Raw genomic sequence first — 26,576 nt, 5'->3', positions numbered from 1 at the left:
TTTCGTTCATAGTGGAATCAACATGGCTTCTAATGTTAAATTGTCGCAACTCTCTCTATAGATAGTTCTTGATAGAGTATCAGCGATGAGTTCAAGCGACAAACTTCAGTCTACCCCTCTTTTCCATGGTAACCTGAACACTCTTTACACCCAGGGTACCAAGCAAAATCGGCCAGTAGTTCCGAAATGGTGGTTGCTTGAACTCGCTCCAATCTGCCTCCATCCCAGCGTGGACCTCTTTCCTTCGTCTTTGTCTTTCATCGCAGACTGGAGTCTGTTGACAACTGTTACGGAGCATTGCTAGTCAGCCACAGCGCACGCGCTGTAGCTAGTCCAGACATTTTATAAGACGCCCGTGCAACGGAGTAGAACGCGCGTTTATCACGGACATGTACAAAAAAAACCATGGACTTGCAACGCCTTTGTATGAAATAGAAGCCAACCAGCGGCCATTTTACCGAGCCCAATACAAATGCGCGGGTTGGCTCGCTGCTATTGACGCCAGGGAGACCAATTAAAAAATTAAAAAGAATGCTACACCTGTTAAGACATGGCAAATATTGAACGTAAGTTTTGACTCGATCAAACTTATCTGCAGCTACTGCTTCATGACGTCAAAAAATGCTTCTCTTCTGCTTTTGGTCGATGTAGGAATCAGCCTTCAAGGCCAATTCTAGACGCCGTGCCTCTGCCGTGTCGAACTTAATTCAGATGAGTGTGGCAATAGCCCGGCAATAGCGCCGCAGTTGCGCCAAACGCCAAACTGAAAATGAGCCGTGTCTTGCCACTTCCATTGGGAACGACGATAGCGCAGCATATACCAGCATATATGGCTGCAGAAACATTAACTATTCTTGGTTTGGAATTCCATTACTGCCGTTTACTACGGCGCATCGTCATATCGTTGCATCGTCGCATCGTCGCTTTACCATTATCAAGAGCTTTTTTTCAGCAGTATTTTTCTCACTTTATTTCTCACACTCATTTCTCACAGTTTTTCACTTTTTAGAAAGAGTTAGCTCACTAGGCCTGCTGTTCTTCCTATCCCCAAGTTCTGAAGATGCTTAAGGTGCATATCCAACCAACTCAACAGCGGGGTGCCTCCTTTATTCCTGAAAACTGTGCATTCGTTTTGACTTGTCCATGGTACCCGACCATTACAGTGTACAATGTGATTACGTGGAAATCCAATAATGTAGGGACAAAAAGAGTTCTAGTGTCCCAGTTACTCGGACCATACTCTGTGCTTCGACTGTGTCTCGCCGGAAGTACAATAAATCATTACACAATACTCGTTTTCAATTTCTTTTTCCGGGTAGATTAAAATCCCCTCTTCCAAACTAAACGACAGTTCAAAGGGGCGCCTCTTTCAAATTGTTCGCCCTCTAAGACACTACATGGATAGGCTTAGTGCCAAAATGCGACGATGCGCCACTGTAAATGGCAGTAATCAGAATGTGTGGGTCAGTCAGGGAGAACCATTTTGTGACAAATCGCGGTACATATTAAACACCAAGATTATTTTTGTCAGCAAAACAATTGGTCTCCAATTACCAAGAACTCCGGAAAGAAGGCTATTTGCAAAACAATCAGAAGTGTGATAAACCTACTCTCCCATGAACTGATAGCATATCCACCACCTACAGTTTCTGTAACAAAGGAAAAGCTGTTTAAATTTTTACCATATCGAAATCAAGTTTAACGATGTTTCTGGGTCTACATAGAACCCCAGAGGCGAGTAGCAGACAGAGAAGCGCGCACTTCACCATCGTGCTTAAAGGTCCGCACTCGAATTGAATCAACCATCAGAGAATTGAGCAACTGTCAAAGGGAAACGTTGTTGTCTGCGCACCAAACTGCATTCTGAACTATCAAAGAGAAAATTGGGTGTTTATGGCCGTTTAATATTAATGTTGAAACTGTAATTACCGGTAGGCTTCATTTCAAACATTAAATATGCAGCCAGGGGGATGACTTTATAATTATTTTCATTGCATGGAAAGATTACTTACGCTGCGACTAGAATTTTGTCGAACTGCAAAGCCTTTACAGACTTCAATATACCAGCTAGCTGGTATCTTTTTCCATTTGTTTCATATCTTTTTCCATTTGTTTTGTTTTGTTTCTCATAGAATAAAACAGCAACCAACAATGAGCTCATTTACAGTCCTATGTATGTCACTGAAAGCCTTTGAACGGTAATTTTAAAGTCATTCAAAGTCCTTTCATGGCATGTACCAGCATTATACAAATTTGCAGATGCAAGGTTATCTTATCTGCATAATATGATTGGCCCGCTGGTTGCAACATTTGAAGAAACCCTGCATATTACAGTGCCGAAAATATAAATACTATTATTGCTTCTGCTGTCCCTTTTAATTGGCTGCTTTATACAAATTCCTCTTTTCCTATACAACCCCTAATCGTCACAATCAAAGTGATGAATAGCTCAAGAGGAAGAAGGATTTTCCGGAAACTTTTTCCACACAGTTCCCGGCTCACGTTTCGTTTCATCTGCAGCAATATCGATCACTTGCCCTTTTATCACTTCGCCCATTTCCTCAGTCAAAGAAGACCAGAGCTCCCCGCTGTGCTTTGTTGTTCTTAAAATCTGAGTTGTCAAAACGAGAAACAGCAGAGGTTTACATGTATGTACACGTTCATCATTTAAAGAGATTCTAGAGGATAGTTATTATAATGCTTATAACTACAACTATATTTCCCACCACCAACAATGAAACATTAATTGTGTAAAGCCAGAAGGCACACACAAATATTTCAGGTCTTATTTCATTGCCTGATCTTTATCCCCTTCGTCCAAAGCAAACACATTAATTAATAAACCCAAAATGATACTACTTGGAGAAAAAAATTGTCAAAAGTCCTGTAACATTTTCGACGTAAATAGAGGACTTCATGCACACGGTAAAGTTTACGTAAAGCACAGAACAGCAGAACAGAGCAAAAGAGTCATTTCTGGACTTTCCGGATACCACTTTGGACAATGTATCATAGCCCTAAGTGGCATTTTCCCATGCAGTACACAACATCTGTACATTTCATGTACCAATAAATACACAGAGCACGCTCATTTGTGGAAACCACGAGTTACTCATACATTATATTTCCAAAAAATATCTCAGTAGTCTGAGTTTTTACATACGGAGTCGTTTGAGGAGACTTCTTGAGATGTCACTGTACACATACCAACCGTAAACATTAGGTATGAATACCCTACGAGTTAGAAAATATTTCTTCCCTATAATCTGTATACTTATTTCTCTACCAGTTTAAATACAAACATGCCAAATAAACCCTGGAACTGCTTAATTTTGGTTCACAACATGCAATACATTGCGATCATCCTCGCCCTCCGTCACAACAAACTACCCGAGCTTAAGATGTTACAGGTAGTAGTGACGCCTCACTGGCAGGTGACTGTTCCCTCTACATGTTGCTATGTGTTTTTTTTCCCTTTTTTCCGTGTCAATTCCTTTATAACACTTTGATCATAAAAAAATGAAATGGTAAAAGCGCCTCGGAACATGTAACTGAATTCAGGTCAAGGAATCTTAATGCTGGACGTGTGCTGCGTATGTATATTTTCTGTCTTTGGACTGCCATTGACAAAGATTTATCTATGGGCATTGTATGCCTGTTTATGCTGATAACAATATGCACATTCATGACCAAAAGAGTGACATCATTTGAGGCAGAGGTACGGTGTCCGTGTTTATAGTTTGTGGAGCATCACAAGTTGTGATAAATTCTCTGTACTGAGAGCCGCTCAATTAAAACTCTGCCAAAAGTTTTTTCAGTTGAACTCAAATGCGGTCAGCTTTTAACCAGAAGCCAGCCTTGAATTTAACCACTCCAAAATTCTTCAAAATACGATTTCGAAGGATATGCAGGGACTTATATCGGTACATCACAGCCGGGGGGGGTTCAAAATCGAATGCGGCTTTGGGCTCATTCAACATGATAATAGGGAGAAAAAACCAAATTCTATTTATTTGATAAACAAATTTACCGATTACTTTCTTTCCTACTCACCTATGAATGAAGTACATGTATTCTTACTTTTAAAGCATTTGGCGAATTTTTGAAGTGTCTGTCCACCAGGAGGCTTAATTAACACACATCTTTCAATAACCCATTTGCGAGTTAAATTTGAATAAAATCTGGTACACTGAGTTATTTAAAATCACGTGAACATAACAACGTGAATTCTCTATACTAAAATCACTGTTTCTATACCTCGTGATTCGGATCAAGCTTGTGCTTAGTTACATAAGAGACACCTTGCACTGTTCTCAATGGATAAGAACGGCACAAAGGAACCAGTCTATTCCAGAGATGGTGGTCGCTATGCAAAAGCTTGCCCCGAATCACAAGGTATAGCAACGGTGTCTTCAGTCGGGGGAATTCAAATTGTTACGTTTATGTGCAATCAGATAATTCAGTGTCAGTACCAGATTTTATTTAAATGTAACTCGCAAGTGGCTTATTTAGGCAATGGAAAATGACAAATCAGGCTTGGTGGTACTCTAAGAAATTAGCCAATTTGTAGAAAACTTAGAAAGTTTGTCATCACTTATGAATCTCTTGAAAAGACACAAGAACACGTTGCCAACGTGTACATGCAGGTTGCGAATGTTAAAATTTCGGTTTGTCAGTATTTCATATAAGTCCAAAGAATTTCAGCAAATTTCAAAAAAACCTGTAAGGCATACCAACAAAATTTGGTTTGACACGGCATGACCGTTTTGCTATTGTAAAAGCTATTTGGCGCCTTTTTGGTAATGCAAATTTCCACATTCATGCGCAAAACTATGTCATATCAGGAAAAAACCTCAATGTTGCATTGATCTGTACACAAAACCTAATGGAATTTCTTACATTACTTTTGCTGCCCTAAAGTTTCATTTCACTGGTGATTAATTATTCTGTAAGTACACATGTTTGTGGCAATAAGCTGATTACCAACTCTTTCTCAGAAATGTTTTTGATGAGCAAATTTGTGGTTCGAAATTTACATGAGAACATAGAAACTAAACAGTGGCAACAGCGCCCTCAATTGTCCAGAAAGGCCTGGATAATTTTAGGTGCTTAAGAAAACACTTCCAGTATGTCTAACCCCCCAAGAAGGCATAATAAGGTCGATTGTTCGTATGCTGCATCAACTTCATCCTCAGGGATTACTTAATTTTTGAGTTTCATTTCTAAATCCTGGATGTGAAACCTTCTTAGATTTTTAACAATTTTCAATTCGATAAAAAAAATCGCGTTGCCAAATCCATCATGCTACGCGGGGAAAATCTGCAAAATGAGCGCTGAGTAAAAGCATAGCCACACATCGGAACAGTTCTTCCCATGACCTTACGTACCTACTTTTGTGTGGATATACATGTACTATTAAGTTAAAACCGGAGTAAAACAGTCTGGAAGAGCCTTGAGGGTGCTCTCCTCGTCAACCTGGGAACGAGGTGGACACCACTTTATTTTGTTGCCTGTGCCATGCGTCGTGACACGTTAGTTTATCAAGCTGTGAATAATGGCCCCTCTTCCGGGCATTACAAGTCTTTGTGCCCCGTCGTTTACACCTGGTCGCTTTGGAGGTCGTAAGTTTTCTCTTTTTGAACTTTTTCTTTTGTTGTGTGAAAATATTGGAATCAATCTACGTTGGTTTCGTGTGGAATCTGGCTTCAAACATTCTGACCATCCGTCAAAGCCGCCTTTTTGTTCGTAACGGCCTTGTGGTGCCATGAATGAATTTTGCACACCCACTGCACTGGCAAAATTTTACCAACTGGGTAAAAAGGTTGGTTATAAAAAAGAATATCGAGGTTAAACTAAGCATGTACTAAATTGATATGCACGAATGCGTGACGCCAACTCACTTCAGTGCTCTTGATTATGTCACTCATATTGAACAATAAATGTGGTACATCTTCCTTATAATATGGATGTTTTCGTTTGTATCTCAAATCGAGTGGACCAACGACAAAAAAGATATTCACGAGATTGTCTGGAAACGCCTTCATAAATGGCAGAAAACCCAAATTTCAGTCAAAGAGTTTCTTACAAGTTTTTTATACAGAAATTCGGTCTGACAGATCGACGTTGGGGCTCAAAGCCTTCAATGATTGCACATATTCATTTCAAAGAGATATTAACATTTCCCAACTGTGACAAGCTAGCTGGGATTTCTTTGTGAATATTTCAACTTCTGGCGATGTACCGACCGACGATGTTCTGATGAGCCGACGTTGTGGTATTTCAGCAATGATCGCGTTATACGAAAACACATTCAACACATTTTCAGAAAACGAAGTATATATTTCCAAGTTTGTTTTTACGAATATATTTTGTATTTGGGGCAGCCTGATCTAAATCTACTGTTATTTCTGTTATCAATATTCTACTTGTCGAATGGGAAGGCGAATCAAAAATGTTTACAAAAATGTCTGTTATCGATGTTGTTGAAGAGTTAGTCCCAATGAAAGCAGCAGTAGCTGCGCAATACGTCATCCTGACATCGCCGGCTCCCCCTCCAAGAAGGGCGCTGTGCCATTTATTTCTGACACTGAGTGGATTGCATCGCATTTAATTTCGTTTGGGTTTTTTCGGATCTTCGGACTCTCTTGAATTGCTAACTGCTCCCAGAATTTAATGACAGGGTGGTAGATTTTCAGTTTGGTTGCAATTTCTCAGCAGCAATTTCTTTGATGCATGACTTGGATAATAATTCCTTGGTTTTAATGCGTACTGAATGATGCCTAACAGTTTTCTTACCAAAAAATCCTGTTTGGGGATTGAGGTCATATCCCAAATCAGGGACTTGGATCGACCCTGGCTGTCACCGTACCAAGGAAACAAACTGTGATCACGGTGATTAGGATCGCTGAATGAGTGGGGCGCATGAAGGAATTGGTCTTTAATTATCAGTGTAAACTTCTGTTAGTTGTTGTGGTTGTTGTTGATGTTGTTCAGGTTGTTATTGAGTACGCTTTGTACTCTAGAGAGTACTAATTGCGACCCACCCTGTGAAAATGAGTCTTAAGTCGCCAGAGCTACTTTGGAGTAAAAAGTCCTTTAGCATAGTTTTTCGCTCTGTACATCAATAGGAACCCACAGCATTTTTCACCATGGAGGGTCCACTTTCATCATGATGCCAAACTGAGTGATCCATCAAACAAAAACTCAATTTGCTCTTTCCATTACAAATGAAAACTGAAAAAGTGGCTTTGGTGACTAAAGACTCATTTTCACAGAGTGGGTCACAATTGACCCTGATTTTATACATTAAACGTAAAATGTCTTATTTCCCCGTTTCCACAATCTCATATTCTGCTGTATATTTCATAGAAGCATTAAGAATTAAGCAGACTGCAAAGTGATCTTAAGCAAATTTTGTTTGCTTCAACATTTGCAAGATAGATATCTTCCCCTGCGAGGAGAAGCGCGGAGAAGACAGAAATAAAACCACTGCCAGCCCCGTTTAAGTGACAGTCCGTTTTCCAGTGGTTATGAGCTAAAAGGCCAATCCTTGTTTCCCTTCAAACAGATAAGGAAGGGTACTTTTCGATTCCTCGGGTTTAATTCCTTGTTTTCCGTGTTAACACAACTCGTTCAATCGCCTTTACGCCTTTTATACATTGTAAAACTTGCAACATTCGTATCCCTCAACCAATACTATTGAACGATTTATTGTCTTATATAAAACACTAACCGTCTTTTTAAATAATAAATCATGTTAGGTATAACCACAATAATGCGCATGACTTGGCCCAGTTCCAGAGATCTACAGATTTACAAATCGTTAAAAATAAGTGTTACATGAATAATACCTTCACCATTTTATTTACACTTTCTAGTCCGTCGTCAGTCCTTGCCAGGTTGTTTGCCGTCACAAGACATTTTCCACTGCCGAAGAGCTATTTTTTAATGCTGTTCAATGTCAATGATGCACATTATTAGGAAGAAATGCCAACTGGAAGGGGATTGTTATAGTCCATAGTCTACAGACGTTACTGGTAACCATGGTCACTTACGGTGGCCTCCGCCTATCATGCCAATTATAAATAATGACTTTTTGACGGAGTCCCTGCTATACGATTCAGTCGTTCCGCACAAGACCCAACACATATCCAACACTAATTTTTAAAGAGGCAACCTGGAAGGTCAAGTAAAACGCCGCCGGAATTCGTATTGCATCCCTCACCACTTGGTAAAACGTCGGATTCGATTCAGCTACCTTCTCATGATGCTTGGTCCCTTGTTTTTAGGGGGTTGCAACTGAATGCTGAGCCTCTTTGCCACTAATAAACTCAATCGAAGGGGGTTCTTCGAGAAGGTTCGTAAATAGCACTGGCGCCAAACGCTATTTTGCACAAGTCATAAGAACAGAGACGTGAGCTAATCATTCCGAGTGCTTCATTAGTAACTATTTGTAGTAATCGTGTTCGACTTGGTCGCGTATATTTTGTGAAGTTCTCATTAATCTTCGACAGCGCCCTCGACCGGCAAAAAGCTTGGTGGAGGCCGAGGTTCCGGGTCATGGTCCCAGGTGTATTCATAACACCGTGTGCTCAGTCTGTGAGATCGCGAAAAAGTCCACGGTGTTCGCCAGCTCTCGGAAAAAAAACTGAATGCACGTCAAAAGAAGGACAAAAACCCATAACTAAAAATTAAGTTCTCCCTGACGCTAGTATATCTTTGGGAAACAAATTAAATGATGTGGTATCAACCCCTAGGCCTACTAATGAGGAAGTAGCAGGCCCTATGAGCCAAAACGGGACGATATTTTGAGAGCACATTGTACAACTGGTACTCTAGAGAAGACGTTGGCGTTTTACCCGTTAGACAACAATGAACGCAGTTATGCACACCATCTATCCATCGGTTTTGCCCATTCTTTTCCATACCGAGGCTTGGCGCGCACGGCTAGCAGTCCTTGCATTTATCTGTCTTTACTTCAAATGGACTTGATGACAAGTTGTTTGATCGTGGTGTATTTGAACTTCAGTCGAAAACCGTCCGCGCTACTATAGCGGGCGAATAACATTATTGACTGAGTTTAGACTGAATTGGATGGTCAACCATCCCCAAGTTGATGACTATAGGCAACCAACGTTCCAGAGCAAACGTGTTGCCATACAGTGTGGGGCGCGTGGGAAACTTAATCAATTACCGACTTGGCAACAAGTCTATGGTTCAGGTACCTAAAGGCCGGTTCGTACTTCATGCAAATGCCTAAACGAAGCGAGTTTGACGTCACGACAAATTCCAGCGAAATTTTGCCTGAGTTGAAATGCGTTCAACTTTACGAATTCGTAATACGAATATTTGATGTGACGTCACAAATTCACGTACGTGTTTGCTTTCGCACCAAGTATGAACCGGCCTTGAGGCTGCATCCAAATCTGTTGTCTAGAGCTAAGTCCAGGTCTTCTCTCCATTAGCAATACGGGAGACGTGCTGACAAAAGACGTAGCCATAGCACTGCAAGCCCACTGTGGACACGACCTAAGCCCTATGTAGAAAGAGTGCAGGCCGCACAAAGTCGGTAAATGGCGATAGGTGGCGATAAGTTACACTTATCAATCGAATTCATTGTAGTTCAGCGGGACGGAAAAGATAGAACTGTTTCATCAGCTGAATGATGGACTGTTTCGTGCACAAACACCAGTGGAACGAACATGGCTTCCAAGCCATAATTGTCGCAACTCTTTATATAGACGGCTCTCGATGGAGTACCAGCGATCAGTTCAAGCGACGACCATTGAGGAGCCTTTCCAAATGCGCTCCAACACCTGCGCTAAGCGGTGCGTATCCGTCAAGATCGCTCCCGGGGATGTTGACGACCAAACGCAAGGCACACGTGTGTTATGTTAGTTAGATTAGATTAGGAGTAGATTTGGGTGTCTGTGAAAGTGAAACACATGAACGCATCGTGTACGTAGCGCACCCAAAAAATTATGAAAAGGCGCCTTAAGTCTACCACATTTTTTCCACTGTAACATGACCACTTAATATACCAAGAGTATCAAAGCAAAATCGGCCGGTGGTTCCTAAATGACGGTCGCTTGAACTCGCTCCAGTCTGCCTCCATCCCAGTGTTTTGTTCTAATGCGGGATGCAGTAAAGTATCTGCCGGCCTTGCCTCCCCTTGTGACCAACGTTACCCTCCAAGGTGACAAGCATGAGGGGTGTGACACACTCCTGGGGGACGGTGATCCCGCTCCTGTACACGTCATTGTCGAAGCAAATGTCCCCTTTCCAGTCATATCCACCCTTGAGAATGCCAGGATGGGCCAACATTTCGGCACACCAACGGAACGATTCATCGACATCGGCTAGGGTTTAAAACATTCAACGTTTTCATTGGTGGGCCTAAATCTGAACTGATTTCCTCCAATAAAATTTGATTTATCAATATAAATGTCCTAAGATAAATCTCTGAGCAGAATACACTTAATTATGTGAAAGCATTATTTCTTTGTTAACGCAAGCATTTGGAAATCTGCTGATTATGCACTTGTTTGGTAACCGTTGCTAAATTAGGTTTTGGAGCATAAGAGATTTTAACAAAGTATTTTGATCTTGTCTTTCGTTTCGTAAATCTTACCTTGGTCGAAAATAAATCTCCAGTCGTTATCGGCGCCCTCGGAAGTGAATTCTACATCGTACGGTTGGAGTGTATTTTCAAAGGTATCTGCAGAAGGGTAACATCGAGTGAAAAAGTAAAGTTATTAAAAAAAAAAACAGAAGATTAACTCTTTCCCTACGAAGTTTTTCCTTTGTTGAAAATGGTTAAATCAGAGGTGTTCGGTGCAGAAATGGAGGCGAAAAGAAAAATTAATAAATTAATATTTACAGCTAAAATTTTCAGGAAGTGTCTTTTTTTATTATTATTATTTTTTGGCGGGGATAGGGGACCCGATTGGTTGCCAAAACACGCGCGTCTCAATTGAAGGGCCGCCTCAGTGTGGATATAACACGTGTGTTTTTCCACCCTTTTGATGCGATTTGTATGCGTAGGCCTATACGCCCTATATAACAAGCTGATTTCTGTTCAGAGATAAGATTAGATTACTAAAAACAACGAACATAGGTTTCAATTCGATCAAAGGTATCTGCCATTTCTCCATGACTTCAATGTGAATAAATTGTGTGGACACTTACAGAGAACAGCTGAATTGGCGAATTCGGCGAGAGCGCATGAGACGCATTCATGGTCACCGCACGTCACATTCACTACAGAAAATCCCTGCAACGTCGAGCCCAAAATTAATGCAGTGAATATGGGCGTTTCATTATAGTGCGCCTCCAAGAGTTTGCAACGCATCGGCCAATCACGATGGGCGAAATCTGTCTACCCAATGCGTGTTTGGAAAGGGTCGACAAATTTTACACGTTGTGATTGGCCAACGCGTTGCAAACTCTTGGACGTGTACCATTGTGAATCGCCTGTGTTGTATTTCTGTAGAGGTTTTCCAAACCATGTCCATATGGAATATCAGCTGGTTTTTATAATGCTAAACCCTGCCACCCTTTTGGCTATAACCATGGAATGGCAAACTGTGGGTAGCCGCTATAGCAAAACAAAACAATTCCGAGAGATTTCAAGCTGTGTACAGCGCTTTTTAAGAATTCTGAATGCACTGTACAAACCAACAGAACTGTTCAAACACTACCTCTTAAAAACTGCGTGAATAGATACACGTGACGTTTCTGTTCAAAACTATTTACCAACCATGGTTGATTTTATAAAATCCAGAGCCCCTTCATATAATATGTCACAACGCTAAATATTCATTTGAACTGGCGTTCACAAGTAAGCACTCCTGGAGATCGATGGAACTGGTTGTGTCCATCAGTGGGGTGTGTGCGTCACCTGTAGCCTACAGGGTGAAGTTGCAACTTTGTGACGAACCAGGGTACATTTTGAACACCAAGATTTATTTTTGCCAGGGAAGAATTGGTTTCCAAATATTAAACTAGTAACTTAGCGGAAAGAAAGCTCTGTAAGTAATCGTTCTCAGTTTTTACCACATTGGCGTCAAGTCTGGCGATGTCTCTACACCGACACAGAACCCCACAGGTGAGTAGCACACACACAAGCGCGTACTTCAGCATCGCGCTTTAAGGTCCGTGCATTCGAATCGAAGTAACCATCAGAGAAGGAGCCGTCAAAGGGAAACGCTGTTGTCTGCGCACCAAACTACATTCTGAACAATCAGAAGCAAAATCGTATTTATAGACGTTACTGTAAAAAGTACCCCGTCAGTATTTCCATATTTGCATATCTTACCGAGCAGTCACGAGTACTGGGGTCAGTTTATGACCGTTTAATATTCATGATGAGGCTGTATTTATGCAACCAGCCGGAAACACCATTATAATTTTATCGCTTTGGGAGCCTACTGAAGGCCGGTTCATAATTCAGGCAAATATGAAAGCGAAGGGAAGTTGACGTCGCGAAAGATTTGCAGCAATATTTTGCTCAAATTGGTATGTGTTCAACTTTCACACCGCGAATATTTTGATCGGATGTCACAAATTCGCATTTCGGCTCGCTTTCGCGCCAAGTATGAACCACCTTTAACACGGCACCATTTGGTCTCTTTTTTTCATAATTTCTTGGTTTTGCGTAGCGGGCATTTCGAGGCATTTAAGAGCATCTGTGGTTTCGATCGTTTCGATCCCAGCAGAATCTTTCTCAAAGGCAAAGGCTTTTTGCCTTTGAGAAAGGTTCTGCGAGGGTCGAAACGTCAGGCCCTCCATATTTTGAGATTTGTATTTTAGGTTATATTGTAGTCAGCAACCAGTTTGCAGCAGTTTTGTATTAGAGACGTTGTTTGGGCCGGAAGTGTCGGTTTCAAGTGTGTTTATGCTCCATAAATACGCAACATGCAAGGCCTAAGCTACAGAGGTTTATGTCTTGATTGGTTCGATAATGGAATGCCGTATTAACCCCTTCGTGTTCTTCTGTTTCTACGGTTCGTTATCTACATTGAAAACTTGTCACTATATCAAAACACGGCCGTTGAACAAAACTGTTGACTCTTGCATTTTTAGCTGGCAGGAAGAAATATGTTCTGCACTTATTTAAATCCCCCACAACTTCCCCTGGATTTGGTCCTAAAGCCGCCTTACTAGTTTGCAAACTGTGAGTGCTTCCTTTCAGACACGCCTTGTCTTTAAGCGTCTGGCGGCACGCTCCAGTGGGACCTTAACTATACGGTATAAACTCTCGATAATTCAAAGTCTGTTAACTCGAAACTCCTCTTATCTTGAAGACATTCTTCATTCCAGCCAAAATAATGTATGGGCTTTTACATGTAAGTACAAAAATACCTCCATATTAACTCGAAATGCCCACACCATTACATCCGCTTAACTATAAGCTTTTTAAATTAAGGGTTGGTCCAAAAAGACCGCCGCAGAATTACTGACAATGAGTGGAAGAAGAACGCTACCAACAAAATGAACAATCCCGACCTATTTGGCACTTCCAGCCGATTATGGGGTGCTTCTGCGCGAGGCGGTATCCGCCACTACAACCATTTCCCTCGAGGAGGCACATATTCTCGACTGGACAGAGGCAATCAGTAAATAGGGGGGTTGAGTGCCACGCCTGTGATCAAAGATGTAACCAACGACATCGCTCGAACCCACGAACCTGTACCATTACAAACCCTAATCACTATGGCCTCAGTTCTGTCGATGTCACGACCTCCAGATTGCTTAAGGTATACATTGTTACGAAAGCATCCGGAACTTGAGACCAAACATATGGCTCATCAATAATTCAGAAGACGTTATGTAATGAGAAAAATAGCCTTGAAACAAGGAATACATACACTTCCAAGGCATGTATGTAGGCCCCTATTGCATGATATAGATTTACTAAAAGGCAAGTAAAGAAGTTCGATGGGTCTTATCTGTATCATTACCTTGTCTCTATCGTTGGCCCGGGGTTGCAACACTAAAACAAAAACAATCGTATCCCCAACCCCCCCCCCCATGTTGATTAGAGTGCAAAGTAAACCTCTGCCAAGAATATCAATACAAATAAACGTACTCTTTCTTGCGACTGAAGTCCTTTTTAATTGGCCGATTAACACAAGCCTCTGCTTAGTTTTTTTTTAATTCTAGTTGACTCAATCCAACGACGAGCTTACGAGGATTTTTCGGTAACTTTGCCCACTATGAGTATGAGCCCCGAGCGCGTCCAAGACGGGGCGCAAGTTTCTTAGCAACGGAGACTCCTTTGGAAGGATCTGCACTTTGGCGATTCACCGGCGGCTATGAAATGCGTGCGATGCAACCTCGTTGCTAAAGACAAAAATGAACGATCCCGACCAACATAGTCCTTTTCCAACTCACGAGGGGGTGCTTCTACTCAAGGCAGATAGAGCTCCCATATCTGTCACTTGCCCTTTTATCACTTTGCGAAGGACTCCCCGCTGTGCTTTCGTTGTGGTCAAAACGCAGTCGTCAAAACGATAAACGACAGAGATCTACATACACGTTCACCATTGAATGAGATTCTACAAGACATTTATTACAATGCATATAACGTAATACAACTATTTTTTCAACTGTCAACTATGACACATTACGTAAAGCCAGAAGACATATACAAAAATTCGGTTATTTCACTGCATGAGCTATATCTCCTCCGTCAAAAGTAAACACAATAAACCCAAAATGATACGACTTAGTAAAAAAAAAATCGTCAGAAATCCTGTAACATTTTCGACGTAAATACACGTAACGGACTTCATGCACACGGTAAAGTTTACGTAAAGCACAGAACAGCAGAACAGAGCAAAAGAGTCATTTCTGGACTTTCCGAATACCACTTAGGACAATGTATCATAGCCCTAAGTGGCATTTTCCCATGCAGTACACAACATCTGTACATTTCATGTACCAATAAATACACAGAGCACGCTCAAATATGGAAACCACGAGTTACTCATACATTATATTTCCAAAAAATATCTCAGTACTCTGAGTTTTTACATACGGAGTCGTCTAAGGAGACTTCTTGAAATGTTACTGTACACATACCAACCGTAGACATTAGGTATGAATACCCTGCGAGTTAGAAAATATTTCTTCCCTATAATCTGTACACTTATTTCTCTGCCAGTTTAAATACAAACATGCCAAATAAACCCTGGAACTGCTTAATTTTGGTTCACAACATGCAATACATTGCGATCATCCTCGCCCTCCGTCACAACAAACTACCCGAGCTTAAGATGTTACAGGTAGTAGTGACACCTCACTGGCAGGTGATTGTTCCCTCTACATGTTGCTATGTTGTTTTTCTTTTTTTCCCCGTGTCCATTTCTTTATAAACACTTGGTCCATGAACAAACTGATTCAAGTGCCTATGGACATGTAAAAGAATTCAGGTCAAGGAATTTTCATGCTGGACATGTGTGTCCTGCGTATGTGTATTTTCTCGCTTCGGACTGCCAGGTATAAAGATTTATCTCTGGGTATTTTATGCTTTTTGATACTGATAACAATATGCATATTCATGAGCAAAAGAGTGACATCATCTGAGCCATACTAGTCAGTATTTACAGCTTGTGGAGCATATCAGGTTGTCAGAAATTGCTCCTGTGGTCAATTCTCTGTATGCAACAGCCGCTCAGTTGAAAAACTCTGGCAAAAGCGCTTCCAGTTGAACTCAAATACGGTCAGCTTTTAACCAGAAGCCAGCCTTGAATTTTACCACTCCTAAATTCTTCCAACTCCTCTATGAGATCCTGAAGGATATATGCAGGGACTTACAATGGTGCATCACAGCCACTGCTGCATTCCATTATGCTTGATCTTCCTCAAAGGTTTAAGTACATATACAAAGAGATGGGTCAAACAGTGGTACTTGGGGGGAATTTGCAAGATTTCTAGCAATGATGAGTAGGCAATGAAGGTTAATAATTGAGGTAAACTACGAAATGGTTGCTTGTGTCAAGCAGCTTGGCGCAAATTGGGCTAGTCGTCTGGGCCGAAAGTGATTGCCTACAGAGCAACGAAGTCCTCTTGTTTGTTCAGGCTCAGAGTATTAGTAGCTCTAAACAAAAAGGTTCACAAACTTCCTGGTCCACGCTGCAAATAACTGTCGAAAATCTACCATCTCCAAAAATCCCAGCTTTGACCTCTAACAAGCAGGCAAAAAGAGGCTTTTCAGATTTACATGTACCAACAGTGCACTGGTGATTCTGTGATATTAATTACAATTCATTCATCTGCCTACTAACTTTAAAGGACACATTACAAAATCAGAGCTACGGCCGTTTCTCGAAATTGCAGGTTCATCTCTGACCGCGGCTTCATGTTTGTTGTAGGCATAGAGCTACATAAATAAACCAGAATGCTAAATCTCATTTCCTATGTGAAGAAATTTTGATCACAGGATCAACGACATTTTGAAATCCTAGACGTGTCTGAAGAACATAACGAAATAAAACTGAACGAATTCAGAATGAAGTATTCAAAATGTAACGCAGGTTAGGATTAGGGTCATACACCCAGCAGGCTTCACTTTGCACCGCAAGCTAGTGCTCTAGTAAGTTACATGTATATGGTTTTCGACAATTACTATTGAATTTTGAAAGTGCACAAGCTGGAACAAACCTGAGATTTGAAAAACCACACAGTTGAGACGCGTTGAGGCTCCTAATCCAAAATGCTCTTCAGGGCACTACTTCAAGGTGCAGGATATCCGGGGTACCTGTCTCACAGGCTTAAAAGGAGGTGACTTTTCAACTCCTGCTGGGTCCTGGCAGTTTGTTTCACTTCGCACTGAAGCAGGACAGTTCACTGACACAATTTATCGACAGCCTTCCCTTACAAGTTTGGAATGCATAAGTTTCAGATGGTCTGGTGTCTGTTTCTACTGTAAAGAAGGGAAAAAAAAAATGAAACGGTGCTTTCCTCCCCCGCGTTAATTTGAATATGGAGGCGGCTCCTCATCGGGTGTTGCAGGATCGGTCTGGCTGTTGGGCATCAACGATTCACAATACGGGGGTGGCGTGAACAGCTGTGGCAGAGGAGGGGGTGCTTGCCCGTCTGTGTCCACGTAAACAATGTTTGCTGGGGTGACCAAGTGGGCCTGGTCGCTGGTGAACTCACTGGGTATGGTGACAGAGTTGCCTGTGGATGGGGGGGGGGAATTGAAAGAAGGGTCAGGAACAGTGTTGAAATTCTCAGCATCAACAGACCATGAATGGTCACGAACAACGGCTATCCCCTTAACGGCCAAGTCACCCCCCCACACACACACACGTTATTCAGATGTTACTCCGCACGTTTTTCATAAGCAATTTTTTAAAAGCATTTGGCCAATTTTTTCAAGTGTCTGTCCACCAGAATAAGGGCTTAGAAGGTAACACACTTTTCAATTTAGGCTTTGGAAATCAGGCTTGGTGGTTGTGAGTGGCACTCCAAGAAATTTGCCAATCTGAAGAAAGCTCAGAAAGTTTGGCATTTTGCAGCACTTACAAATTCTTGAAAAAATACTCGAAAAACACTGCCTACATGAAGGTTACAGAAATTAAAATTTAGGTTTGGCAGTATCTCATAATAATTTCAGCAAATTCCTAGAAAATCAGTGAGGCAGACCAAACAAAAGTGTTTGGTTTGAAACAGAATCACCCTTTTGCAATTATAACAGCTATTTTGACACTCTTTTGGTTTAAATTGTGCTTATGAAAATTTCCATATTCATGACCTACAATGACCTGTGATGTCATATCCGGGAAGAAACCTCAATATTACAGAGATTTGTGCACAGAAACTGCTGGAATTTCATAAATACTGTACTATTCTAAATTTCCTTTCCTTGGTTGATTTATTGTTGTGTAAGTGCGGTAGTAAGCTATGACCAATCCTTTCTAAGAAGTGATTTCATTGAGCAAAATTGGGGTTTAAAATCTCCCCTTGAAAAGACAGAAACTTTCCTAGTTCCCACCATGGCAACAGCACCCTCAGTTGTCCAGAAGGACTTCCATAAGCTTAAATGTTTCCAAAAGTGCACTTTTCAGCACACCTACGCCCAAAATATCAAATAGGCTTAGAAGAGATCAAAGATGCACACAAAAAATGTGTGCCTCTGAAAAACATTCCCTGCGTGGTCCCTTTCAATGAATAAAAGCTGGTCTACTCACTGCTGGTGCTTCTGACAACCAGGCGATGCTGACGGTAGCGCATGCGGCGGGCGATCATCACCGCGATGACCGTCACCTTGAAGAAGACCACCAGCACCACGGCCATGGTGATCCAGGTGTAGCTGCTGACCCCTTTGCTGCTGTCCTCGCCCCACAGGCCGTGGTGGGCGCTGGGGTTGTCAAAGTTGAAGTGGATGGGCGGCACCGTGGGCAAGTCCTCGTCCACATTGGGGCCCATGTCGTAGGGGTTGAGCTGACCTGAAAAGCTCTCACCTTCGATAGAAACACAATGATAGGGCCTACTAGTGATGTGCATTGTACATTATGAAGTTCACATATCGGTATCCAACAGTACATTGGCACTGCACTATTATTACCCCCGTTCACAGGGCCATTGAGCAAATCTCAAAATCATCCAAGTTCCCTGGACAGAATGCACCTCAATACTGCCGTTTAAGGTTCAAATGGGTTATCAAAAATATGACAACCATCTGTACTTTCACAGGTGCCACCATAGGTTTATACTCTCAGGCGGAGCAAGGCAACTAAAGTGATGTGCACAAGGTTGCAACATGTAACCAACAACTGGATTCGAACCCCCAACCCTCTGAACTAGAGTTACAAACCCTGACCACAAGGTCACAAGAACCCTTCATGTACACGTTCAATAATGTACATTAAGGGAGCATCTCATAATTCATCTCATGGCAGACTGGGCGGCCATTCAACCAGACGGCTGTTTCACAGGGAACCTGGCATTCCTATCGGAACGCTGCCTCAGAATGGACTATGCAGAAAGTGGACAGTACTCAGTTCCCACTGATGTATGAACGTTCCGATGGAACACTAGTGTCCCAACACTGAATGTGAACAGTACATGTACCAACTTTTGAGATGCTCCCTCACCAACAGACCAATTCTGGATTTGTACGAAGGACACTCATCAGTCCAGCATCCCATTATCAGTTGGTGCCCTCAACCTCCTCCCCTAAAAACACATCAACCCCAACCTCCCTGATCTTTAAAATCCAGCATGTTTTGGAGGATTTTGCAGCTTTAAGGAGGGAAGAGCCAGGTCTTATATTTGAAGGTGTACCTTGCATCAGGGAGATGTTAATTTTGATCACAGGCTTTGCCCTTACCTGACGTGTATTCATAAACTCTGTGTACTCTGTGCGAACAAATTTGCAGGCTTACTCGGGTGTGACTCGAACCCATGACCTCCTGCTTACTAGTGCAGACGTCTTAACTACTTGACCACTAAGCTAACCAGGGTCGACTGGCGGGTTCAAGTCAGATGTAGCAGCGGGTAACGCAAACTATTTCAAGATGTACTTCGCGTCGAGGAGAGGGTAAGGTCGTTGGGTTATTCCGTCAAACAAGGGCAAAACTTGTTAATTAAAATCAGGTCTATATTGACATGCTTGTGTCTTGATACCCAGAGAGAAGTGAAGTTCAGAGATTGTGCCACTGGTTTAAAGCACAGTGGAGCATTTATGAAAGATGCAGAGAAGGATAGTACTTTTGCAGTTTTGATTAAAACCTAAAGAAAAAAGCATGGAATCCCTTCTGGGGTTCATCGATGAGGCTGCTTGGTGAACCGTCTATTTGGAGATACCTGTGTCAATCCAAGGGGAGACTGTCTTTGGGGACCACACTGGGAAGTTCAACCAGGATTCATCGTCTGGCTTTCCGGTCCCCTGGCTGAACACGCCGTCGCTAGGTAACACCTTCAGTGCATTCTTCCACTTTTCTGGAGGATTAACCAGCAAGATTAGCATTCAACCCTTGCCACACATGCAGCAAATCAATGACGCAGTCTGGGAAATCAGTTTAAAATAGCTTTAAGAAAATGATGTTCGTCATGGCTGTTAAGTGTTGGTTACAGCTGTGTCAGCAGTGAACAAAATAAGCCATTTGTGAGTTAAATCTGAATAAGTTCTGGTAGACTGAGTATATCTGATTGCACATAAACGTAACGATTTGAATTCCTCAGACTAAAGACACTGTTGCTATACCTTGTGATTTGGGGCAAGCTTTCGCATAGTGACCACCATCTCTGGAATGGACTGGTTCCTTTGAACCCTTCTTATCCATAGAGAACAGTGTATTGTTGCAAGGCGTCTCTTATGTAACTAAGCAAAAGCTTGCCCGAAACACAAGGTATAGCAACAGTGTCTTAGTATGGAGAAATTCAAATTGTTATGTTCACATGAATTAAAGAAATCAGTGTACCAGATTTTATTTAAATTTAACTCGCAAAGGGCTTATTGAGTTCTACTTTTCAATTTAGCTGCCTTCTAGAGACTCACCTAATTGTTCTTGTAGGGAGAGGATCGTTGGTGTGAAACCTGTTGCCTTGCCCTTGTAGTGCGCTGTGGAAGGCAGCACTGTCGCAGCCTGAACTATTGTTACAAAAGCTGTCAACGGGGACGGAGAGAGAGTACTTGAGTACCGAAGTGTGACATCATTTGAACTTTGAAGTGTACATGTAGGGTGAATAAATGGAGCACATGTACACGTTGGTTCACCTGTTGCCTCTCCCACTCATGGAGTGTGACGAGCAGGTACTCACTTCGAACTCTACTGCACACTCACGTGTAGCCTACATGTACGTACCTCTCGGCAGAATATGTGAATAATCAATTATTCAAAGTCAACAAGAGGTTCGGAGGATTTTACGGGATTCGGGAGGCCTAGCCATGCTTCTTGACTAAATGCTTGATGTACGTTTAATCTTGATTTACCCTCTGTATGCCTTGTACGTGTATGTGATCAAAATGAGACACCTGCTCGGCGTAACCCGATCCAACAGGTCAACCAACCCTGGCACCAATCAGCCTTGAAGTCTGCCATTGCCAACTACCAACAGATTGGTATCAGATTGGGGGGATACTGAGTGGAGGAGGGAATGAAAAATCCCAACAAACAAAGACTCCGACTGTACCAATTCTTACAAAATCTTGACCATGAAACAGCCTCAAAGTCTGAGGTTGCCTACTGCCAACAGATTAGCATCAGACTGGGGGATGCTTGGAAGGGGCTGAAGCATCCCAGACGACTCTTACAAGTTTTAAGAGATTTCTAATTGTCCCATAGTGCGCTAAATAACATGCAAAGTTCGCGGTGCTCATTCCGAGAGATTCTACTACCGTACTACCAACAAAAAGTCTCACGACAATTTGACCCCGATATCAGCACACCGAATGATGACACAAAACTCACCAAGCACGCTAGATGTGAACATCACGGCATCCCTACAGGACGCACACTTCCTCCCCATCCCGGCAGTGATGGCTGTACCTCACCTTTCAATGCTCCAAATCTGGAGGGAAGAGAGCAAAGCCTCAAGATTTCTTTCCATTGATCAGGGCTTGCATTCTAAGGAGGAAAAACTGCAAGATAACATGTACAGCTGCTCATCGATTATCATTTCAAGAAGATGCACGTTTCGTTGAGCTCCTAGAGTTTCATACAGGTATGACATCAGATTGAACCTTTAACTGTAAACACTGCCTGTTTGCCCTCTGCCACATTTTTCAAACTGACACCATCCTGGGAGTATCTGAGCCCCTGTTCCTATTGTGGTCAACATTTTTAGAATTGATATTTCCGTGAAATTGGGCCCAGATGTTACAGAGGCAGACTCATTTCTCGCTGTTACATTTTCCTTTACAACACTCAGGGCAGGCTGTGTAAGCTAGCAAGGCTGAGGTTCAACATACCGGTAATGTGTAGCTTCCCGAGCATTGTAGGTGTGCATGCAAAATTGAAACAATTACAATACAGGTGACGATGTACGGTACATCCAGATATTGTGCATACTCCGTGAGAGGGAAAGCTTGACAGGCTATTCTGCTACAACACTTCGCAATGACTTGAGGCACAATTTTTGACGACTCGACTCGAGTCCCGACAGGTAAAATGACTCAACTCAACTCACTGCAAGCGAATGACTTGCCTCCCTCACTGGAAGGCCTGATTCGAGTGACAGTTAATAAGACTTGAGTCGAAAACATAAAAGCAAAGTTCCTTGCAAAATAAAAAATCGCAGTGACTTACAGTGCCGCTCTATAATCTTCATGTCATGTCGTACGATCATCGAGAGTAAGATGATCATAAGTACACATAGAAACCCAGAGGTCATTTTAAAAATGATCACAATGATTTTCTTTCTTGTTTTTATTTACAGTTTTGTGCTCAAATATAAGTGACTAGTTTAACACTTGACTCGACACGATGTTTTTGCCTAATGTCCCCACTCGACTTGAGTCACTGCATTAAAATAACTCGACCTGAGTCATCTCGTTGCAATGACTCGACTTTTTGGGACTTATTACAACTCTGTGCCACAAACAAGATTTGATATCGTAGATCCTGTGTGGTGTCCTCTGACTGGAGAGTTTGGTTTTTGTACGGTACCTTTGATTGTTCTATCTCTCATTATGGGACCAAGTGTCCTAAACTGACACTGTGCATTCTAGATTTGAGGGGATTGTAGCGAAGGGAGGGGATTTAATACCGGCACATGTACATGTACCTAAAGGGACTGGTTTACAAAGTACATGAACCGGTATAGCACTCAAAAATCGGGACAGTTCAAGAGATGCCTGCCCCTGCGCGGTGCTCAACGAACCCAACAGATCTGGGGGGTTCGCTCGCCCTGCAGTGCCAAGGCCTAATACTAGGCTACATACACTGTACAGTGCATGTTCATTGAGATGGACTCCGAAAGCAAAGGCTTGGTATTACCACCGCAGGCTCAAGTAAATCTTTGAGACATTCATTGTTACTAAATTCAAAGAACAGCCTCCAAGATACAGTACAAACAGTCTCACCTATTTAGTCTCATCCTTCATTTTCCCATAAAATTTAACGACGACTCAATCAACAATGGCAGGTGCATGTCCGTGCAGACATGTACCAGTAAGCTACGGGCCATTTCATTTTCACGAGCCATTTAACCGAGTACAACAACCATGACAGTATAGAAGTTGATTTTTTGTACACACGCAGACATAACAAGCATGATAGAAGCAGTCATAAACTTCAGTCGTGCAGCCATGGAGGAAGGAATACGTCCATGCACAGTGCAGCCAAAGGATCACAGACAGGGGTCTGCGTGTCGGAAAACTGGGCAGCGTTGTGTCGGCTTAAGTGGTTAAAGCACAACCCATCAACCTGTTCAAAAGTCTGCTCAATTCACATTGGAGAAAAAAAGGATAAGGGCTTAAATCTTATCTACAGCATTTCCTGAGCAGTAAGTAAATGTACTCACATTTGATGGGTTCCTTATGCTTTGGCATTATGAGTGTGGCCCAGCAATACCAATCCGTTGGTAGGCCTAGTCGAAACTGCATTTTCTCAATCAATCTTCCCCCAAAAGCTGTCAAAACTAAATGAAATCTCTTTAAGACACCAATGTGATGGTTTTTTTGGACTGTGAAACCAGCTACGGTATTTTTGGCAAAATCCAGATCTTTTGACTTCCAATCCTGCCTCTTGTCACAACACACAGGCATGACAGGCGTGTTAAAGAGATTTCATTTCATTTTTGACGACTTTTTTTTGGGGGGGAAGATTTGATAACAAAAATGCAGTTTCGACTAGCCAACCAAAGGAATGTTATTGCTGGGCTTAAATTTCAAAAGCCAAACTGTAAGTACACACAGGCCTAATCCATCAAAAGTGAGGAGCCATAAATGCAGTAAGGTCAACGGAATAACTAGCGTTGTACATGTACCCTCATGTAGATCTAATCTTACTTCAATCGAGTTAAACTTAAAGTTTGAAAAGTTTGAACTTATGTAAACTACATAATTGTAAAGGCCTTTTTCTTTTTCTGCTTCCTGGTGGTGTGCCAACTTCATAAACTTGAAGACTCAGCACATTAATGGATAGGCAGTTCGTGGATGGACAGCAGGTGGACTCCGTCCAAATGGGTCAACTCGTACCCGGGTTAACTTGTATCCCGGTCAACTCGTACCCCAAAATATGCACCCAAGTTAACTTGTACCCAGGTTGGTTCGTACCCGAGTCAACTCGTATTCTCCACGCCCAGTCAGCAGAGAATATGCAGAGCACAATATGGGATTTGATACTCGCATTTATTCAATGCAAACGTATGTACATGTATGAAGCATATAAAGTTCCTTTTACAAGTCAGATTTCGTTGAAAAATTCTCACCGTGTTTAGGAAGTAGAACATAAAGGGCATCTGACTACAGAAAGAAATGTGTTTTCTCTCATTCTTTTTCTTTTCTGACCAATCACGGTGGCCTGGGATGGGAAATTTCTGTAATTTGGTCCCTGCACAACCAAAAAAAACCCCGACAGAATTGAAACGAATAGAATTGTAATCATTAATCAAATAAAATTTAATCGTCCAGCTTTCGTTTGTGCTTGTGGGACCACACTTTCACCATGTTAGAGAAAAATAGGACAAAAGGGAAGAAAAGTTATCGTAATCCCTTCGGGGTATTAAAAGAGAGACAAATTATCGTAATCTCTTTGGGGTAAAAAAGGAAGAAAACAAGCCAAATCTCTGTGGGTCAGAAACGAGTGTGTCATCGTCGAAGGTACTATGAGTTGACTGGGGTATGAGTTGACCAGGGCACGAGTTAACTCGGGTCCGGGTACGAGCTGATCCAAAATCGACTCCTACAGTTTATGTTAATGAAGCAATCTGGGCAGCTAGGCTAGCATAGGCCTTAGCCTAGCGCATAGGAGGGCCATTTCCTTCCTTATAACTTGTATTAATATTAATGATATTCATCATGTCTTTACCACAGCCATGACAGCTACATCATTACATGTACATGTAGACTAGAAGGCCTAGATAATGCAGACATGATGTAACCTAGGTTGAATACACAACAGAGAAAGTCACAACCGACAACGAATGGCTACGACGATCACCACAACTTTCCACCATATCTAACTCCCTCGATATCAAAATCATCTACTCACCATGAAAATCTTCCCCAATCCAACAAAACTCTCTCAATTTCGTAGCTTCTCTGTACTGTAACGTCGCACTTTTTCACGCCAACTTAATTAAGGCATCGTGACGTTCAATGGTTCTAGTCTGAAAGCAAACCATGACGTCATAAAAAGAGGTCGGTCAAGCTGACTTAGACAAGTCTCCAGTCCTTCCACTGCTACTTTGTTTACTCACAAAAATGCGACTGACATCTGCCAGAGGGCGCTCACAACGAAAAGCGAAGAAAACCTACCAGAACGTAGCCGACGGTTTGATTACCTGCTGCAAAATATAGCTTTTCAGTTGTTTTTTTTTTGTTTTTTTTGCAATAAATTGTACAAGTAAAAAGTTCCACACAAAATGCGTATGAAATCGAGGCTCAACGTGTGGCCTCTGAGTCACGTATCTGAGTGGATTCCATTTTGAACTTTGTTTAATTTAGATCTTGGAAGTTTATCTACTTGTATTCTTTAATCATGGTGAGCCGGATTCACGATACGTCTACTATACTGGCAGATATATCTGTCATCCAAAGAAGATTAGACATGGCGGGCAGGAAAAGCAGCACCTGTCACCGTCTTTACTGGACATGCTTGATGTACTGCATGTGCCATCTGGTTAGGAGTTTCTCTACAGTTGTATTTGAGTTTGATTAAGTTAAAACTACCATGGAAAAGTATGTAAACCTGGATGAATGGGTAGGCCTTCCGAGTCCTGAATGCAGAGCGCGAAGCGTAGGTGCGAGAGACAGATGCCGCCGTAATGTGTGACCACGGTGTGACACATGTGAACGGACCTGGATTCACAGCGTGCACAGGTGCCTCGAAGTCTGCTTATCAGGCTACTGCAGACTCGGGCCTATACGTCTGGAGTTGCTAAAATTGCGAGCTTTCAATATTTTCAATAGTTTGTTGGGACCAACACATGACAAACTGACAGTTGGAAGGATAAGCACCACCACGGGGGGGGGGGCGGATGATATCGACATTCTGTTAAGAGAAATTTACATTGCTTATTGATTAACTGTCAATTATAGAGGAAAAATGGCTAATCTACAAGTCCTTGTAAAGGTGTATCAACTAGATATTATTTGTGGTACATAGTCATGGCTATTACCATCTATGAAGTCTTTATTAGAAAGGACAGAGATGAGATATTGAAACACCACGGGGGGGGGGTCCAGGCAGTTTCAACCCAGTTGGTGTGAAATGAATGTTCCAACGTGGACGGTAAAATTGTGAAGTTATATGGACGGAAACCAAAACCAGTAGGCCTAAATCCAAAGTAGTTATCATTGGAATATTTTATCGATCGCTAGATGATAAACTTGGTCAACAAATTGACGAGCTGACGAAATCTGTTGCTGTACTTTAAAGGAAAAATAAACTCTAATATTA

The 26,576-nt window shown here is 42.0% G+C and overlaps 2 protein-coding genes across 3 annotated transcripts; both read right to left on the bottom strand.

Annotated features, from left to right (window-relative positions):
• Positions 1-6,407: 6,407 nt before the first annotated feature.
• On the bottom strand, positions 6,408-12,251 carry LOC110988811 (uncharacterized). The gene is made up of 4 exons (XM_022252678.2): positions 12,055-12,251; positions 11,188-11,272; positions 10,631-10,717; positions 6,408-10,358 (listed from the first exon to the last, which is right to left on the bottom strand). The coding sequence occupies exons 1-4, from the start codon at positions 12,139-12,141 to the stop codon at positions 10,129-10,131; spliced, it is 489 nt and encodes a 162-aa protein (XP_022108370.2). The 5' UTR covers positions 12,142-12,251; the 3' UTR covers positions 6,408-10,128.
• Positions 12,252-14,551: 2,300 nt separating this feature from the next.
• Positions 14,552-25,322, bottom strand: LOC110988810 (uncharacterized). Of its 2 annotated transcripts, none has more exons than XM_022252675.2 (6): positions 25,167-25,322; positions 21,423-21,522; positions 20,510-20,617; positions 19,816-19,950; positions 18,198-18,470; positions 14,552-17,184 (listed from the first exon to the last, which is right to left on the bottom strand). In XM_022252675.2, exons 2-6 carry the CDS (start codon positions 21,478-21,480, stop codon positions 16,976-16,978), a joined length of 783 nt encoding a protein of 260 aa, XP_022108367.2. In that variant the 5' UTR covers positions 21,481-21,522; positions 25,167-25,322; the 3' UTR covers positions 14,552-16,975. The 2 variants fall into 2 exon arrangements, with proteins under 2 accessions (XP_022108367.2, XP_022108368.2); XM_022252676.2 differs by having other exon boundaries at positions 21,423-21,578; positions 25,167-25,313.
• Positions 25,323-26,576: the final 1,254 nt, after the last annotated feature.

The sequence above is a fragment of the Acanthaster planci genome, linkage group LG10 (assembly GCF_054643075.1).
Source record: "Acanthaster planci isolate LZ-2023a linkage group LG10, COTS_SCS, whole genome shotgun sequence".
NCBI lineage: Eukaryota > Metazoa > Echinodermata > Asteroidea > Valvatida > Acanthasteridae > Acanthaster > Acanthaster planci.
This window is presented reverse-complemented; position numbering and strand designations above follow the sequence as displayed.

Bases quoted from the DNA above. Each gene is read 5' to 3' on its own strand.
- LOC110988811 (XM_022252678.2), bottom strand. From the start codon at position 12,141: ATGCTGAAGTACGCGCTTGTGTGTGTGCTACTCACCTGTGGGGTTCTG. The intron at 11,273-12,054 runs GTAAAAACTGAG...TCGACGTTGCAG, and splicing joins CCAGACTTGACGCCAATGTG to GGATTTTCTGTAGTGAATGT. The intron at 10,718-11,187 runs GTAAGTGTCCAC...ACCCTTCTGCAG, and splicing joins CGCCAATTCAGCTGTTCTCT to ATACCTTTGAAAATACACTC.
- LOC110988810 (XM_022252675.2), bottom strand. From the start codon at position 21,480: ATGGGGAGGAAGTGTGCGTCCTGTAGGGATGCCGTGATGTTCACATCT. The intron at 18,471-19,815 runs GTATCTCCAAAT...TTTCTATCGAAG, and splicing joins CTCCCCTTGGATTGACACAG to GTGAGAGCTTTTCAGGTCAG. The intron at 17,185-18,197 runs GTGAGTAGACCA...CCCCATCCACAG, and splicing joins GGTTGTCAGAAGCACCAGCA to GCAACTCTGTCACCATACCC.